Source organism: Corvus kubaryi, unplaced genomic scaffold, assembly GCF_017639235.1.
Source record: "Corvus kubaryi isolate FWS band 111438036 unplaced genomic scaffold, C.kubaryi_AGA036_p1.0 124, whole genome shotgun sequence".
NCBI lineage: Eukaryota > Metazoa > Chordata > Aves > Passeriformes > Corvidae > Corvus > Corvus kubaryi.
The window spans coordinates 4,994,886-5,012,604 of NW_024580659.1; the positions used below are offsets into that span (position 1 = coordinate 4,994,886).

The 17,719-nt window shown below is 38.3% G+C and overlaps 1 protein-coding gene across 1 annotated transcript in view; it reads left to right on the forward strand.

Annotated features, from left to right (window-relative positions):
* Window positions 1-17,719, forward strand: part of APPL1 (adaptor protein, phosphotyrosine interacting with PH domain and leucine zipper 1) — a 26,080-nt gene continuing 8,361 nt past the window's right edge. Inside the window, exons 1-16 of the mRNA XM_042020958.1 lie at window positions 1-127; window positions 4,473-4,571; window positions 5,094-5,153; window positions 5,914-5,985; window positions 6,757-6,844; window positions 8,417-8,458; window positions 9,220-9,278; window positions 9,730-9,876; window positions 11,302-11,384; window positions 11,490-11,648; window positions 12,418-12,606; window positions 13,081-13,123; window positions 13,750-13,806; window positions 14,335-14,426; window positions 14,984-15,166; window positions 17,555-17,604. Of these exons, the coding sequence (XP_041876892.1) occupies window positions 74-127; window positions 4,473-4,571; window positions 5,094-5,153; window positions 5,914-5,985; window positions 6,757-6,844; window positions 8,417-8,458; window positions 9,220-9,278; window positions 9,730-9,876; window positions 11,302-11,384; window positions 11,490-11,648; window positions 12,418-12,606; window positions 13,081-13,123; window positions 13,750-13,806; window positions 14,335-14,426; window positions 14,984-15,166; window positions 17,555-17,604 (1,477 nt within the window). The 5' untranslated portion in view covers window positions 1-73. The remainder of the gene's footprint in view (window positions 128-4,472; window positions 4,572-5,093; window positions 5,154-5,913; window positions 5,986-6,756; window positions 6,845-8,416; window positions 8,459-9,219; window positions 9,279-9,729; window positions 9,877-11,301; window positions 11,385-11,489; window positions 11,649-12,417; window positions 12,607-13,080; window positions 13,124-13,749; window positions 13,807-14,334; window positions 14,427-14,983; window positions 15,167-17,554; window positions 17,605-17,719) is intronic.

The following is a 17,719-nucleotide window of genomic DNA, read 5'->3' on the forward strand; positions in this document are numbered from 1 at the left end:
GTCGGTGCGGGTCGGGGCCGGCCGGGCCGGCGCGGGGGGAACGGAGCCGCGGGGTCTCAGCGCGGCCGCCGCCATGCCCGGCATCGACAAACTGCCCATCGAGGAGACGCTGGAGGACAGCCCGCAGGTGAGACGGGCCCGGCGGAGGCCGCATCCGGCCCAGCCTCTGCTCGCCGGGCCCAGCGCTGCTTCCCTGTCGTTCCCGGCCCCGGGACAGCCGCGGCGGTGGCCGGGAGGGAGGGGGACGCCCCGGCAGCGCGGCGGGGACGCTGCCTGCATGGCTCCGCGGGGCTCTGACAGTCTCGGCTCCGGCTCTCCGCCGCGGTCGTGCCCTGCGAACTCCTGCCCGGAGTTCCGCGGCGCCGTCGCCCCGCTGGCCCCGCCGCCGCTCCCGGGAATGCCGCGGGCCGGGAGCGGGGCCGCAGCTCCGGGCCCGGGTGCTGCGGCAGCGCCGTCCGGGCAGTGCCGCCACCTGCTCCTTGATCCCCGCCCCCGCCTTCGCGCCCAGGCTTGATTTTGGACACCTCGTGACCACAAAACCCGTGTTGCCTTCTCAAAGCGATTTTTCCTCTTTGTTTTTCACAAAAATCGCATTAAGGTTTAATAGCCCCGTATGAACGGCAGGTGCTGGGTGAGGTTATCGCGGCGATGGTTAATGCGGAGAGTAGGTGGGAAGCACGTGGTGCCCGGAGGCCTCTCATTGCTCCGATTCTTCCCTTCCATTGCTAGTGCCTGATCTGTGTCAGCGATGCCCTGTAGTGCACTGGTGTTTCTTTCTAAAGTAGGAAATGCTTTATTTAATTGCACTGGTTTCTCTTACTGGCAGCAGCAACACCAAGTCCTTGTACTGTGCTTCTTAGATGTGGGGAAAAAAGTTTGCAATATATTTTCTTTTATGGCAGGCTTTTGAATTAAAATCTTCTGATGCATTGTTTATGTAGTGAGTGGGATGTCCTATATTGCAATAGCATGTGCATTGGTAGTTTTAATTCCTTGGCCAGGAAGGGAAACTTTCACTTGTTAAATAGGGAATTTTAGCCTCTAAAATGACAGTCATTGTAGCAATTCTCTATCAAGTGGAAGGACAACTTAAAAAAGGCAAGAGAAGGCCATGCAGAAAAGGAATCGTTCTTTCCTAAGGATAGTGCCCCAGATAGCTCAAATGCTGGATGTGAGATGCGATCTCACCTCTAATGTGGGCTCTGGTCCAGGGGCAAAACCTGCTGTTATCTCATGAAGAGGAAAAAATTTTGGAAGTCTTATAATAATACTGATTTTAAAAAATTATCTCTTGAAGGTCTTTTCTTAGTATAAGGAGGTCAGAACCATTCATATTTACAGGAAATGTCAAATGTAACATGAACGTCAGGATCATCTGAGGACATTTGGGAAGCACATGAAAAAAATGTTACTTAATGGAACGTAATTGTGAATTCTGGAATCTTCCGTGTGAGGTTATTTGTGATGCAGACAAGTAAAGCCTAATTCAGCCCAATGAGGTGCTTAAACAATTGGATTTGCCAATATTGTCTTCTGTTTTAGGTAGAAAATTTGCATCTTTCAGTCAACTTAATATTTCAGGTGGATGCTGGGAGCCAGGTCTTCTAGTAAGGACTCAGTGGTCTTCTGTTAGGGTAGCCCATTTGTTGCATTAGTTAATTTCTGTTCCTTTGAAATCAGTGCAATGGAAATGGCAACAAATGGTTGAAGAAAGCAGAACCCTCTCTCTAGAGGCGTTGCTGTGACTTCGATACATTCATGCTGGAATATTGAAATGCTTATCAGCCTGGGTCATTGTTTAGTGCTGCACTATGGCCTGGAGTTCATGTTTCAGACACTGACTGTAGTTATATAAACGTCATATCAAACTTTTTCTGTGTCTGAGGGAAGGAAAGGCTTTTCTAAAATGTTCAAACCCATTCATTTCCTGTTGTCACAGGATAAAAATCTAACCACTGTGCTGTCAGGCCTAAACCAAGTGCCAAGTTTACATAGTCTTTTGCTATGCAAATTGCTATGCAAAACAGAGCAATTTACGTATTAGCTTTGGACATATATTACACACACACATACTCAGTGTGTATTTAGAGAGAGCTTCTGCTCACACTGATTTGCATTCCCAAAGCATTGCACAACAAAAAAGCCAGGAGACTCTGGTATCACAGGCTCTGTCTTCTGTCGCTTGCAGTGCCCTCCATATGGTGGCATAGAAGGCTTAACACTGACTTCTAACGAGGTGGTTTCTTTGTGCAGCTTCTCCCTGGTCCTTTCCCATTTGCCTGCTCATAAACACGGGTTGAAAGAATCCTAAAGAGCATGCAAAATGATGCAGAGTTTTACTAGAAACACAAGTAAACAATGCCTAATTTTCTGCTAAGCAGAAGTCTGCTTGTTTACAGTTTCAGGTTAATTTCTTTCCATCAGTATCTCATCATATTATTTTGAATGCTGAACATCAATAACTGACATTTTTAAAATAAAACATAGAAATATATTTTTTTCAATGTTCGGTTTTAAAGAGTAAATATAATCCAGAAACCTTACATGATACTCCTTTAAAATTACAAGCTCAGGTTTATTTATGTTCAGGTTTAAAGGTCATGAGTATATAATTCAGTGGTTATAGTAGCATGTAATTTTTTTCTTTTGCATTCCTTCGTGTATGTCTACTTTAATGGGAGAGTCAAGGCTGTTAGGATGACACATGTTGCCACACCTGGCAAAGATTTGAGTTCTTCTCCACCTCTTTCCACTTGTTTTATAAACTAGAACCAGCATTAAAGCTATTTGTTGTGTTGATTATGCTGTTTGATTAGATTTTTTAATATTTAAATATCTTTTAGACATTATATAGCATGACAGTAATTGTGATACAGCCAAGCATCTAATGCAAGTTAGAGAAAAGAATTTTATGTCAAAAGAATTGTTAAATAATGTATTTTATATGAGTTTAATGTGTACTCTTTGATTATCATTGAAAGCAAAGAATTACTGAAGTAACTGAAAAAGACCTTCATGCTTCAAGGGGAGATGGACTAAAGACTTCAGTAATTTCAAGACAGTGTAGGGAAGACTAAAAAATAGAATTTCCAATTTCAAGTGTTCAACAATCATCGTTTGGGGAAAAAACAATTATGTGCTTGTGATTCCTTCAATTTTCTGTCTGGACATTAATTTTAGTGTAAACCTAGAAACAAAACATTGCTAAAGTATTTTTTAGCAAAAAATACAATGTTTTGCTAAAACATTGCTAAAGTATTTCTTTCGTGGCTCTTGCAAGCACTGCTCCTGATCCTACAGCCAAGCATCCTGACCAGTGTTTTTAGGAAAAGCCCGTGTAGGCTGTGCAGAGTTACTGGTACATCCTCTGCTTTTTCCCCTTTGGGATTTTTGTCGTGGTGGAAGGAAGCCATTCAGTATCCTCATGGTGAGGAATAACCTTGCTTCCAAGTGCAAAAAGGATGCGAGAACATGCAGTCAGCATCTCATTTGAGCTTACAGGCAAATTACACCTGAGCAACCTGATTGCCTTCTCATCGAGTCAGTCATTTTGGCAGAAGGGAGAGCAGGGGATGTCAGTCACCCTGACTTATGCAAGGACTCTGACATGGTCTGGCAACATTCTTCTGGCCAAAAGGGAGAGGTACAGACTGTGACCTGAGTGGAAAAACTGGCTGCATAGTTGGGCTTACAGATAGAGATCAGTGTTTTAGTCTAATAGGTGGCCAGTGAGAAAAGAGGTTGATTTTTGAGGTGGATGCTGTTAAGCACCATCAGTGATGCAGGCAGTGCAGTAGGACAAAAGAGTCATCAGGCTTGTGGGTGACACCAGCTAAGGAACAGACAGATTGACAAGCTGGGGTAAGGACACAAGGACAGATCTTTCCACTCCCTTTCAGCAGTGAGAAACATGTATATTGAGGACAATCAGATGTAGGTTGTATTGTTTGTTTTGGTTTGGTGTAGTATCTCAACCTTTTGATCACAGAATTGATGGTTATTCCACAGGTGAGTTATAGGTCCAAGCACAACCAGCAACTGTCTGTGTCCAGATTGGACAATATGGGACAGCCACAGCCTTTATTTGGATCTCACTGCAGGGGAAATGTGTATACCTGGCAGGCTGTTCAATACCAGTCAACTTCACCCTTCTCCTCAGGGAGGTACCATAGTGAGCCCAGTAATTGCCCACAGGTTCAACTTCTAACAGTTGTCCATCTCCCTTTGTCCTTTCCCTTCTGAAAATGTATTAACCTGAAGAGAGGCTGACGGTAAGAGGACAGCTGAGCTTGGATGTCTGTAAGATTCTTTGGCATGCAACAAGTATCATTCCTTTAAACGGGGCTGGAGGGTTTATAAATTTTTCAGTAATGAAACCTGAAATAATGCTATTCAAGTCTGAAATCCCATTATATTTAAATTCTTCTCTTCTAACTTGTCATGTTCATGTTTTGGCTGTTTGATTGTTACAGACCCGCTCTTTGCTGGGAGTATTTGAAGAAGATGCTGCTGCAATATCCAATTACATCAATCAGTTGTTTCAAGCCATGCACAGAATATATGATGCACAGGTAGTGTTAGTGAAATTTTTGAATGTGTTATAAAGCTTTGGAACCACATTTCACCTCTCTTGCTTTGTTACATTATTGTGAGCAATATGCTTTTCCTTAACTTCCATATTCTTTAAACGTAGAAGTGAAATAAAGTAAGAATTAATGATTGTTTTTCTGTATGTTAGGGAGTGGTAAAGACCAAATTCTTGTGATTCTTTTTGCAACAGAATTTCTGATGCCAAGTGAAATGATGTTCTCTGTTCTCCTAGTATCTCTAATGTATTTCCCAAGTGTTTGTAAAATGTTATACACACTAAAATGATCTTGGTGTGTATAATAGTATGTACCAAGTGGGAGGTTGTTTTTTTACCCACAATATATTCATCTAGAAATAACTCTACTTTTTATGCCAGAAACAGAATCTATTTTGTATGTTTTTCTAAAAATGTGAGTTTATGGCTGTATTTTAAATTTGTATATACTTTAACTGTGTGAGTTTTTATTGATTTTGATCTTTTCCCTTTTTTTTTTTTTAATCAGAATGAATTAAGTGCAGCAACTCATCTGACTTCAAAGCTTCTGAAGGAATATGAGAAACAGGTACTGCGTAAAGCATTGTTGTCTGTGTGTGGTCAGGACTGTGTATTTTTGTAGCCTTTTATCTCACAGAGCACAGTGTAGAATGTGTTTAGGTTTGGTCCAGATAAAATGAACTGCTGTAGTTGGTGGTTCAAATCTTTGCCAAAAGAATCTAGTGTCTTTATTTTAGTTCTTCTAACTAAACCAGAATGAAGTTCCTCTTACCATGAAGAATATTAATAAGTTCTGAAATATTTTACTTTTGGATTAGTTTTTTGGGAATTGCTTAGGGTGGCTCTGTTTTGTTTTTACTTTATAAACCTGTTTACCTTTAAATGCTTTAATTTTAATTTCAATAGTCACGAAGAGAAGAGGTTGCATTGCGATCTCCAATTAACAACCATAATTTACTCTGTGAGAATAATTCCATCTCTGAAAGCACAGACTCTGGAATCCATAACTTTCTTCCTTCATAACTATGAAGGGTTCTCTGTTTGTAGCTTTGCTGCTGAGCCCCCTCTTCTGAGACTAAAAATGTTAAAAACAAATACTTGCTTCTTTTAGGAGGCTGCTGTTCCCTATCCTCCTTCTCCACCTAATGGGGTGAACCGCTTCAGTGTATCTTAACTGTGTAATATTTTGAAATAAGTTTTGGGCATAGAGCAGCAATAGGGGATACACATCATAAAGTCACCCCAAGACAACCTGATACAGAGGTGATTAATCTAGTTTTGTGAATGGCAGAAAACACTGCAAACAACATAACTCTTTGGCTTTTCAGCGTTTTCCACTTGGGGGAGATGATGAAGTCATGACTTCCACTCTGCAGCAATTTGCAAAAGTGATTGATGAGGTAAGTGCTTGTATGTGCTTTGCTAACATTTTCAGGTACAGACTTTAACTTTGCCTAATTATTCCAGCCTTTTTTAAGCCAGGAGATACAGAAATGGCATTCATTTGTCAACAAGGTAATGCTTAACTGTATATTGCAGCATCTATTTAAAGTTATGTAACCTGAAGAGAAAGAACAAATTCAGCAAACTGAGGATACATTGCTGAGAAAAAATGTAGTTTAACTACTAGAGAGAGAGCCAGAACCATTACACAGTGGCAACTATTTACATGAGGGTATCTGTATTGCCTGATTTCAGGTACCTGACTGACAGAGGAGCCTCCTGCTGTCTCTCTTAGAGACTGACTCCTAGGACATACAAGTGAGCACCATTAAGAGCTGAATCAGGATTTTTGCTGTGATCCCTCTCCTCACTTAAACAGCATTTTAGGAGGAGGATCACATTTTGTTCTGCCTCTGTGAGTTGTGGAAGGTGGGCTGTGACGTAGCTGGAGGGAAACTGGAGAAATAAACTGACTAGTCGTTATGTATGAGGCTCTTTTTGGACATGATCCAGAAAAGTTCAGACAAAAACTAAACTCTAAAGGTTTTCTTTAAAAAGCCAATGATGAGATCTGGGACCTAGAAAAAAGTAGCTGCAAAAAAAGGAACATTAAAAAATGTGTTTGAGTTGTACATGTTATCTTTTGAGTGACACTGATGTCATGCTATTGTGATTTTATTTGGTTTCAGCACTGCTTTCCTAAGATTTCCTTCTTTTGTCTTTTTCAGCTCAGCTCTTGCCATGCAGTACTTTCAACTCAGCTTGCAGATGCAATGATGTTTCCTATTACCCAGTTTAAAGAAAGGGATCTAAAAGGTAGAGGACTTGACCAAATACTGGTTTTTATCAACAGCAGCAATAATAAAAACATAGCATTTAATCTCCATAGCTCGTTTCACTAAATAGAATACAGCACTTATTTTTCCGCTCTCAAAAGTATGCATCTCCCCATTTAAAAAGAAAATTAAGTTATTCCTATTAATGAGAGTATTGCAGTTGAACTTAACACTATTATTGTTTCAAAAAAAAATTACTTATATTAGGGAAGCACTTATCTTCTATTCAAGATGAACATTTAGCAGCTACTCAAAGATGTTAGAAAAGAAAAATTTTTAGGTAATTTGCATTTTCAGGAAAGATTTATATATTGTTTCATGACATCAATATAATTGCTGAACTAAACTCAAAAGGCAAAGTGCCAAAGCTGTAGTATTTACTATATTAAAATTTAGTAATGTGGTTCTTCAACCCAGCTGGTAATACAGGTGACTTCTTATGTGCAGCTTCCAGGTTCTTATTTTTGTAATAATTGTACCTTATTCTGCCTGGTTTAAAATAACATCTAATGTGTGTGATTATGATAGATTTTACTCAAGATACTGGAGTGAATAGACTGCTGTGGCAAATGGGCTTCCAAGTAGAAATTATAAGACTTAAACCCCAATTAACTTGAATATCCCTGTTGTGAACATTCTGGAGTAGGTATACCTAAGCTATGAATATCATAAGTCTAAATTGAAATAAAAATGACAAGTCTTTCATAAGTCTTCTAACTCTTTATGAATCTTGGAAAATACTTCTTTTACAAGAGTTTGCAGCAAAATTATGGATTGAAAAGATTATAGATTTTTTTTTTTTTTTTTTTTTTTTTGAGCAAGGGATTGTGACTGTCCCAAGGCTGGTATTACTTCTCAAGACCTGAAAAATCTCCCATTAGTACTCACTGAAGAGGCATCCCTGAGCCAATAATCACAAATTAAATTTTCCCACTGGAAGATTTAGCCACCAGCTGCTGTAGTTTGTAATGACCCCACACTTTATGGACTTCATAGGCACTTCTTGGACAGTTTTTTTGTTTGCTTTACCACAAAGTTGACCATGGCTCTCTGCTGGTTTATACTGTAATATGGCAGAAATCACAACCAAGATGAGAACAGGTGTAAGGTATTGTGCTGGTTCCAGTTCCCTGACACAGTGAGACAATAACCAGCTGGAACCTGGCTGATTTTAGCTAGGATGAGTCCCTGTGTGTTTTGGGCTTTGCTGCTCCTGTCTCCTTGTGCTTCCACTTCCCCAGCTCAAGCCAGAACCCAGACTGGAACTAGAGGTGACACATTTGTATTGATGATGACTTTCAAAGACTTTTGAAAAGAAGTTCTTCCTTACATTATTACAGAACAGTATTTTTTTTGGTAAGCACAGAAATGATCCTCAGGTGCCAGGTAGGAGCAGACTTGTCTGGCCATGTAGTACCTTGTGCTGGTAGCTCAGTATGGTACAGGGTGTTACCTTCAACTGTTCAGGAGTGAAACATTACATGAGAAACTGTAATACATGACTGTTATGTTAATAACAACTTACTTAAATTGTGATATGTTATTTTTTTAGAGATACTAACTCTAAAAGAAGTTTTCCAAATTGCAAGCAATGGTAAGTGTAAAGCACTTAATCTTACCAATATTACAAGACAACAGTATTGCTTTAGATTATTATTTGTACTTAATTAGTGGAGTTAAGCCTGCAGACTTAAAGTAACTAATTAAGGTGTAATTTTAGGCACTCAGCTTTCCCTGGTTCACTTGTAAATCCCTGGTTTGTGTACTGAAGCATTAAGGCAAATTGAAAGGGTTTTTTTACAACAGCTTAAGTGTATGTAAGGTTATTAAATAATGTAGAATATGCCACCAGAATTACAAAACACGTAAGGTGCTAGCTCACTTCTTAAAGTCAGGACCGGATCAATAAAAAATTGCTACCTCCTTAAAATGAATTTCATAGTTCTCTTGCCTATTGTCAGAAGTTATTTTTTTAGCTACCTCTAATATATCCATGAAGAGAACTTATTATTTAAGTAAGATTCTGCTTCTCTGAGTGAAAATTGCTTCATTTCATATGGATTTTCTAATGTGAAGTTTCTCTACATAATGGACAGTTCTTTGAAAAATAGTGGATGTTTAGGGAACTTTGTAACAATTTTGCATCATTTGTGTCTGGTTAGAATTTTTCTTCAGCCCAGGTATTTGTAGCAGTGAAGTGATTATAGGCAGACAAGAACAATTCATCAAGGTGTTAATATGATTGAACTTTTCATTCAGCTGTCTGTGTAACACAGTGATATAAAAGGTTTTCTGCTCTGTTTCATAAGTCACTAATTTATGAAAATGATCATAAATTCTCTCTTGATTGCTTAGACCACGATGCTGCCATCACCAGATACAGTCGGTTGTCAAAAAGAAGGGAAAATGAAAAGGTTTGTAAAACAAAACCTTAATGTAAAGATTTTTAGAGAAGAAATAATTTTCATCTTATATATATTTATGATGGAACACAATGTATGGCAGATTCCATGTGCCATTTGATAGTTTTGCAGTCTAGGCAGAAAAGCAGGTTTCTCCAATACATTCCTGTCCTTGTAACACTGATAATGCTTTAGGAACAGTATTGTGATACCATATGCAGTTTGTTTTTGTGAAGAAATAACCACACTTTCCAGGGAGAAAAGAATGCTGTATTTGTTTTTCACATATCTCATGTTTAAATTATAGAAGCAGAATTGCAAAATAAGATACGCAGCTGCTGGTGATAGAGGGTAGAACATGGTTGTGGGTTTATCCATGCGGGCTATAAAGCTGTCTAGAAGGCATGTGATCAATGCCAAGTCTCAAACATTCCTTTTTCTTCCTCCCCCTGTGTCTCTTCAGATCAAGGCAGAAGTTACAGAAGATGTATATACTTCAAGGAAAAAACAGCATCAGACTATGATGCATTATTTCTGTGCATTAAATACTCTCCAGTACAAGAAGAAAATTTCTCTGCTAGAACCCTTGCTAGGATACATGCAAGCTCAGGTAATTTCAGATTCTGAAAGCTATAGGTCTGAAAGAAGATGTAAAAGTATTTCATGAAGGTTGATGTACTGAAATCCATTGCAAGACCTCTTTGGCAATCCAAGGAAGGAAATGGAGAAAAAGACCCACCCATCCACTTCTTGGAGCTGCCAAAGCTGCAGCCCTGATGGTGCCATTAGCTGGCACTGGTCATTGCCCACTCACTGCAGGAATCTCTTCATGAGATGTCCTCACTGCCATCAGAGAGTCTTTTAGCAAAGCCTGGGTGACAAATAAAAAGGTTAATTTTTCCTTAAAACCTAGATGGCTGAATTTGATATAATGCCTAAATTTTCATTGCTGGGCATTTGATTCCACTAAAGGGAAGAGCTGATTAGAGGTTTCCTGCAAGGTCACATGGAAGTGTACCTTCTCAGCAAGTAACATGGAGGCAGTTAAACCCATTCCTATGGCAGCTATTCTGAAATGAGATAATCATCAAAAGCCACATCACCACTGTTCTCAATCAAGGCTGTGGAAGAGCCAGAATGCTAAAAAACATTCTGGTTTGGTTTTGCTTAATATAAGTAAGTTCCTCATTGGTTTACTGGAGGATGGATGTAACAGAAAATACAGCCATGATAAGTTATTTGGAGAGACTTTATTTGTATTTTCGGAAGTATGTCATTAAGCATGGGATTTGGGTTTTTTTGCAAGTCAGACTTTCCAGTATCTGGCACTGCCACGTGACCTGAGTAGAAATTAACTTCTGCACATTGTCTGAAAGCTTTCCAAAGGCAAGAACTCTTGCTTTCTTTTGAAACTTTGCAGCTTGTATTTAAGAACCAAGCTCTGCATATTGTGTGCAGCAATCCAGTGCAACCTGTTGCTTAGGTGGAGCTTTTTGCTGAATCTAAGAAACGGAAGGGTAGGGCCATGTCCCAGGGCTTCCTGTCCTGAAATTTCTCCTGGCTAACCTCAGTTTAGCTGTGGCAGATTTTCTGGCCCATTGTGGAATACCCTGTACTTAAAATACATATTGTTAGTTCCCTGTGGATGGCCCTGGACAAATCCTCACAGGTTTGTTCTTGCCTATGTGCCCCAAATAACATCCCCATAACAGCAGTTAGCAGAGTGGTGGGCTTGAAAAAGGACAGAGAGGCATTGGGAGTTTTTTCCAGGGCAATTCCTGTGTGTTTCTGTATTTCCTCCAGGCAGCTCTGGGCACATCCTTGTGACACAAATCCCACTGCAGGGCCAGCAGCAGCATTTACCTGCAGCCACAAACACACATTCTGCTGCTTTTAGTAAGAGGCTTGGGTGAGAATGAGGGATGAAAACAGATTTCTGTGAGAAACTTTAACCTCCTATGACTTCATCTGTTAATTGTTAGTGTAGTTTTATTGATGACTAAATTCTCCCTTTTCCTCCTTTTTTTTCCTAAAGATAAGCTTTTTTAAAATGGGTTCAGAAAATCTTACTGAGCAACTGGAAGAATTTTTGACCAATATTGGCACAAGTGTACAGAAGTAAGTTGGCTTTGTTGAATTTCAAACTTTTATCAAGACAATTATTTTTTCTGTTTCTACTTACTAATAAATTATCTTTGTTAATAACGCATTTTTTTATCTTAGTGTTCGCAGGGAAATGGATTGTGAAGTAGAAAACATGCAACAAACTATAGAGGACTTGGAAGTGGCCAGTGATCCACTGTATTTGCCTGATCCTGATCCTACGAAGTTTCCTGCTCATAGGAATCTGACACGGAAAGCTGGCTATCTCAATGCAAGAAAGTAAGGTTAACTTGTTATTTAAAAATCCAGAGCATTTAATTTTGGGAAAGGAAAACTAAGGAAGTTGAAATTTTTTTTTTAATGTTAGCTATGCTGATTTTACATATTTAGTTGAATAAGTCACATAAGAGCTATTCTGTTTCTTTCTTTGGACTTCTTAATCTAATTAATATTAAATTCATTGTTACACTGATGTAATGTCATTCAGGTGCAAAGCATAATTATCCTGATTTCAGTCTAATTTTGCCTGAATTTTTACAGTTTAAAAAGAAAGCTTTTGAGTGTGTAATTTCTCTGCATCCTAATGGGGAAGTAACAAGATTCTGTCTATTAGGATTGTTCTGGAAGTGTCTGAGATGGATTGTCTTTAAATGTCTTAAAGCCTTGGGATTCAAGTTATTAATAAAGCATTGTAATCTTGACGTAAACAAGGCAAAACACTCTTAACTAAAATCCCCTTTGGAGGAGCTTCTGGACTCCATGCAGTAGCAGCTCCTTGTCCACAGGAGGGAGCTTTGCTTCTAATGAAGTCCAACAGCTGTTTTTCAGAGTTATTAAATGTAAGTTATAACATTCAGATTTTTTCAGTGCAATTTATATAATAAGCCCCAAGAAATTAAAAAAAAAAGTAGATTACTTTTACAACAACAATTAAAGTAAAATACTCACTGAATGAGGCATGAATTTCTGTATTAGAACACAATTGCAGCAATTAATATTATAGAGTGAGCAAAAAGTGAGGCTAACTGAGGATCTCTTTATCTTTTAGTAAGACAGGGCTGGTATCTTCCAGTTGGGAGAGACAGTTTTACTTCACTCAAGGTGGAAATCTGATGAGCCAGGCAAGAGGTGATGTGGCTGGGGGACTTGTCATGGACATAGACAATTGCTCTGTGATGGCTGTGGACTGTGAGGACAGACGGTACTGTTTTCAGATAACGTCTTTTGATGGCAAAAAGTGAGTGGTCTTACACTGCTGCTTCTTGTAGGAAATAGAGAAAAGAAAGATGGTCTGTCTTTAGCCAGATGTTAGCTTGCTATATTTTGTGGTTACTTAGAAGCAAAATCTAGGATGTCCTTTTACTGTCTGATGTCTGGATTTTTGTTTATAAGCGCTCTGATGTAGCAGAGTACTATTTCAGAATAAGATTATGATAATCAGTTGACAGTCATGTATTATTGCATTTTGTGAATACTGAAGTATTACATGGGCACAATTAGAATTTTGTTGCTTTTCTGTTTCCAGTTGAAAGGAAAGCATAGGTTCCTCCCCTCCGTAATTAACTGCTGACTGCACTCAGCACAAACACAATCTTCAGCCTTTCATAACTTGTTCTTCAGTGTGTAAACATGAAAATGTAGTTTCCTGGCTGACTGTATTTGTGAGGCGTTTTAAATATACAAAATTGTCTTTTCCATTCTCCTCTTTCAGGTCTTCAATCTTACAGGCAGAAAGTAAAAAAGATTATGAAGAGGTAAGCTTATAGGAGGTGTGCATGGAGCCCAGTGATTTTCTGCTGTACAGAAAGAATACATTCCTAACCATAGCTGCATACTGCATATTTTTTCTGTTTCTTCTTATTAATAGATTATCTTTGTTAATAACACCTTGTTTATCTTAGTGTTCCAGTTAGTTTCCTCCTTCGGAGAAAAGTTGAAAAGCCAGGAACAGGAGCGGATGGTTTTCCAGAGCAGAGAGAGAAAGGAGATTCTAGCTTGCAGATGCAAGAAATGAGCAAACTCCACAAAAGCCAAATTGAATTTTTATAATGTCTTGAGGAAACAATGTCATCTGCAGCACAGAATAATGAGTTACAGAGTATCCTGATGAGGGTTTTTTTTAAATCCTCAGAGTTGTGAGTTAAACTTTCTTTAGTTTAGTTTGACTAAAATAATTTTTGTGAGTAAAATCTAAAAGTGTAAGGTGCAGTATGCAGGTGGCAGCAAATTTAATGACAAGCTGGGTGTGCAGAATACTTGGCTCCTTGAATTTACAAAGGAAGTAGAAAAAGTGCTGAAACTAGCAATTCAGGAATTCAATCAAGTTTGTTTAGAAAACATGACAAATGATTTTATTTTCTTTTTTCTTCCTCTTTTTCAGTGGATATGCACCATAAACAACATATCTAAGCAGATATATCTAAGTGAAAACCCTGAGGTAACTTTACTAAAATGTATAGTTTTCAGTAATATGTTTATATTTATATTTCTATAGTAAATTCATATTGATACAAACTTACATAATGATTTTTACTTGCTAAATCAGGGCAATTGGCCCAATAAAAACTGTTTTATAACAGAGCACGTATCTATATATGAAGTGTGTCTTCATGGGTTTTAGTTCATAGTCGAGGGCTGCATTTGTCAAATGAGATTTTTTTCTTTCCTGGCTACATTTGCTTGTTTTACCAGACTTACCATAGGAACTTTTCTCTATTGCTGGCTTTTATTAACACTGGCAGTATTGTAAAGCCAGTGTGTTCACTTAAATTGAGAAACTTAACATCAGGATTTGTGTTAGAAAAAAAATGAGAAGAAAATGCTGCAGGTGTGTTGGTGAAAATTTAAGAATGCAAGATTCTCATGAAGGGTTGAATTTGTAACTTCTGCCAACTGCATATAAATAAAACGAAAATCTTATTTTGAGAAGAATGTTTTCAGTTATTTTTTCCCATCTCTGCTGCAGGAAATTGCTGCCCGTGTGAACCAGTCAGCTCTGGAGGCTGTCACTCCTTCTCCTTCCTTTCAGCAGAGGCATGAGAGCATGAGGCCAGCTGTGTAAGTGAAGCAACCAGAGGGCATCTGAAGTGCACATATAGAAAAAGAATCCTAGATAAAGTTCCAGGGGGGAAAAAAATGCCAAACAAACCTACAGAACTTTGTGTTCAGAACTAAATCTTTGATAGGCCAGAGGAAAATTTCCTGAACACACCTTTCACTGCTGAAGCACTGTTGAGCATCCATGGTTACAGGTAATCCCAATGCCAGCAGGTGGACAGTTTGGTTGGTTTCATCATGTCTGTTTTGTTGCATGATTTCATGATGAGATTTTTCTTCATATATCCTACTCCTGGAAGCAGACCTCAGATTGTATTATACTTAATATGTGATTATAGATTGATGTTAAAACAATCTGATGCAATTATTAATGGAAGTAATAACTTTAACTTAAATTTGACTAGGTACATGTATTTGTTTACTATACCTTGATCTTCAGGTTTTTTAGTTTTTGGTTTGTTTTACATCTAAGTTCTGGAATATTGCATTGGTGTCCCCTGTGGTTTAATTTATTATCAACCAACCTCCCTAATTCTGCCTTTTTGGTTTTGTTGTAGACAATCTCGTCCTCCTGCAGCTCGTACCAGCAGCACAGGGTCACTGGGATCTGACTCAGCAGCTCTCTCAGCACTTTCCTTGGATTCCCTTGTTGCCCCTGACACTCCCATCCAATTTGACATAATATCTCCAGTCAGTGAAGATCTGCCTGGCCAAGCAAAATCTTCAGGGCAATCGGGCAGGTAGGAAATGGAGAGACAAGGAAAAGATCCCTAAAGTTAATGTTACTAATTCAAAACTAAACAAACAAGAGAACCACATTTAAGGTGCATCTCCAGCACACACATTGCCTTTTCCCTGACTGATGTCACAAATTCTGCAGTGGCCAGTGAAACAAAACAGTTTGTTTAACTGTTAAATGGAATTGTAAAAAAAGGCTTAATTACATCACTAGAGTCAAGGTGTAGTTTTCTATTTTGCAGCAGCTTTTCTTGCTTTAACAGCCAATGCTTTTATTTATTGATTTATTTTAAACTTTTGGTTTCATGAAGTATTTTCCTTTCCTATTGCTTGCTCACCCAGCAGCTTGGGTTATTTCCTCTTGGAAACTCAAGAGAAATTTGGTAGCCCTGCCTCCAGGTGATGATGGCATATGATGACACTCCTCTTAAGCTGAAAGGTGAGTGAAAATGATCTAGGCTTCTAGAGTAATTTCACATACAGACAAGTTAAAATCATCTAAGAGTTCATCCCAAAACATAAAAACATTTTCTCCTACTTGTTATTGTATTTGAGTGGGAGATGTACTAAAACCCAAAGATCTGTAAATCATCACTGCATTTCTAGAATTCAGATATTAAGAAAATGTATTTGCAGATCCAGCTGCTCTTAACAACAACAAAAACAGCCAAAGAGATTAAAACTAATTTATGTGACTCTGGTCACAAAAATGTTATATCCCCCTGCCTTCTAGGAAAATGTTTGAATTTTGAATTGCATCTTACAGATGTAAGAGGTAAAATTATATCTATTTTTTCTTTTTTTTTTTGACAGTTTTCTTTTTGTTGTTGTTTGGTATAGCAGCATAAACAGGAGGCCAACTAGATCTTTCAGAACATACTGATCTAAACTAGACTTGAACTGTATTGCAGGAAGTGGAAAGTTTAAGACTTAGCTGAATTCCTGTGGTAGCCTGGTCTAGCTCAGCTGGTCAGAGCAGGGTGCCAGTAACACCAAGGCTGTGGATTCAATCCCGGTATGGGCCATTCACTGGAGAGTTGGGCTTGATGATTCCAACTCAGAATATTCTGTGATGTCATCAGTTATAATTCTAGTCTAGAAAATAGTATTTTTCATAGCAGAAATGATAGAGTTGAGCTCAGTATTTTCAGTTAACCATCACCTTCAATAAAGAACTGCAGTGTTTGTACAGATAGGTAACACATCTGTTAATTAAAAAGAAGTACTTTCCTTGGTTTCTGATACTGATGACATATTTAAATTTTATCTTTGCCTTTTAAGAGATCCTGTGAGATTTTGCATTTACTGTTCCAGTTTAATATTAAATGACAAGGGAACTCTGAGCAGTAGAAGATGCTAGTAGAAGGAATTTGCTTTTACTGTAATTACACAAGTCAGCATTTAATGGGATGGTTCTTGATTGAGTCCATGGTATCTAAACATTGTAGCAATGCCATCTTGACTTCAGAGTTCGATCTAGAAAAATTTTAGTACTTTAAACCAGACATCTCTTAGTTAAAAGATTTTTGATAATTGATGAAATAAAACTGGCAGTCAGTATGATGTGTAACTGAACTTTTTTTCCCCTCATAGTTCTGAAATCTGCTTTTAGAACCCTATTAAGGTGACACTTTCACTAATCCCATAAAAAACCTAATTTGAAGTATACTGAACGCTTGCCAATAGCTTTTCAGCTACCAGTTAGACAAAGAGAAAGGGTGATTTCCTCTACAAGTTTTAAATAAAATTTCCCCATTTCCTGTGCTCATTCCTTTACTGTTTTTGAAAAATGCAGACTTGGAAGCCTAGAGTATTTTCACTTTTCTTTGTAACTGATAGTAATTCTGTCTTCAAGAGCCAGAATAGCCACATTTCTCTTGACCCTCTAGGAGTAAAACCCCAGTGATGTTTTGAGAAAGCTGCATTTGAAACAAACCCAGGGGCTTCTCCTGAGTAAGTAATTCAGTATCTTGAGAGTGATGAGAAGTGGGTGCTCCTATGGAGTACTGAAACGCCTTTTGGCTGTGCTTCCTGAAGCTGTTCTGTGAAATTTCATCCCCTAAAACTACACCTTTTCAAACATGAACAAGGTTTTGGTTTGGGCTTAATTAAAATACAAAAAAATCCCATGTGGGCAAAACTTTCTGTGGCAGCAATAGGACAATAATATCTGGTATTTTTCCAATAATGTGGGTCCTCAAATACAGCAATTTATGTCTCACTCCTCATGAAATTGCTTCTCCTTATGATTCATGACACATTATTCCTCCAGATTACAAGTTTGTTGAACTCATTATATGTTGGTATTTGACACAGCATGAGACTACTGCACTGTCCATGAATGGTTCCTCTAATCTGACTCCTGCTTTAATGTTTTCGTTTTTTAATAGACGCACAAATCCTTTTGGTGAATCTGGAGGCTCAAAACCTGAAACAGAAGGTAAAACAAAAATTTTATTTCATTGCAAACTGAAAATAAATTTTGAAAATTGTAGTTCTGTTTTCATCTCTAGGTTCTCTCTTCTAATTTAACACCAGTTTTAAAATGCTTAATT